General features: G+C 57.8%; 1 protein-coding gene across 2 annotated transcripts in view; it reads right to left on the reverse strand.

The window, feature by feature from the left end:
- Positions 1-959, reverse strand: part of LOC107106596 (hepatoma-derived growth factor-related protein 2) — a 59,977-nt gene that overhangs the window by 24,057 nt on the left and 34,961 nt on the right. For both annotated transcript variants that reach the window (XM_015406785.1, XM_015406778.1), the window contains exon 9: positions 235-517. In XM_015406785.1, coding sequence (XP_015262271.1) covers positions 235-517 — 283 coding nt within the window. The remainder of the gene's footprint in view (positions 1-234; positions 518-959) is intronic.

Genomic DNA, 959 nt, shown 5'->3' on the forward strand with positions numbered 1-959 from the left:
GTTGTGGGGAACTGATTGCTGCAGGACTCTGACAGTGAGCCAGCTCACAGTTTTTTAGCCTCCAGCTCACTCTCAGCTCAGGAAGGAGGGCTCCGGAGCAAACTGATTCATGTAGTAGCCAAATGGCTCGCCCACAACTTTAATGCCACTGGCTCCCAAAAGTAGAATTTTTGCTTACAATACTCCACGGCTTAGAGGGAGCACTGCCCCCCCCATCCCACCCTGCAAACCAACCTCTTTCTCCGCTTCCGAGTCGGAGGACGACGGGGCCTTGGGCCGCCCCTTCTTGTTCTTCTTGGGGGCCTCACTGTCCCCGCTGCCGCCGCTATCCGAGTGCTGCTCTGCCTCCCCCTTTTCCGCTCGCTCCTTCTTCCGCTCTTTCTCCTCCCGCTCCTGCTCCCGCAGCCGACGCAGCTCCTCCTCCTGCTCACGCTTCCGCTTCTCCTCCAGCTCCCGCTGACGCTCCTCATCACGCCGTTTCCATGCGCTGATGCGGTCCACGTCACTGTCACTGTCGCTGCGAGGGGCAGGGGACGAGAATGTGAGCCGAGGGAGAACACAGGACGGGAATGCTTGCCGTGTTTGCTTCCTCTTTGGAGGCAAGGGGAACCGTTCCGAGTACTTTGCGTTCTGGAAATGCCTTTTCAAGGACTCAAGAGGCTCTCCACACCCTTCTTGCTTTCTGCGCTCAGAAACCGGCATTAGTCCACCTACTCGCAAGGCCATCAGAAGCCCTTGCTAAGAACATAAGAACAGTCTTGCTGGACTGGTCTAAAGGTCCGTCTAGCCCAGCATCCTGTTTAACACACAGTAGGCAGGGGTCATTTCCTGCAGGAGCGCACAGGAGCAAAGCTCTGGCAGTAAAGAGCCCAGGGGGCGGGCACACGTAACAAGCCCCACCCCCTGCTCCCAGCAGCCCTCAGTCAGAGCAAAAAGCAGCCAGGTAAGCTGCAGAGTTT

The sequence above is a fragment of the Gekko japonicus genome, unplaced genomic scaffold (genome assembly GCF_001447785.1).
Source record: "Gekko japonicus isolate JY-2015 unplaced genomic scaffold, Gekko_japonicus_V1.1 scaffold1972, whole genome shotgun sequence".
Classification (NCBI taxonomy): Eukaryota; Metazoa; Chordata; class Lepidosauria; order Squamata; family Gekkonidae; genus Gekko; species Gekko japonicus.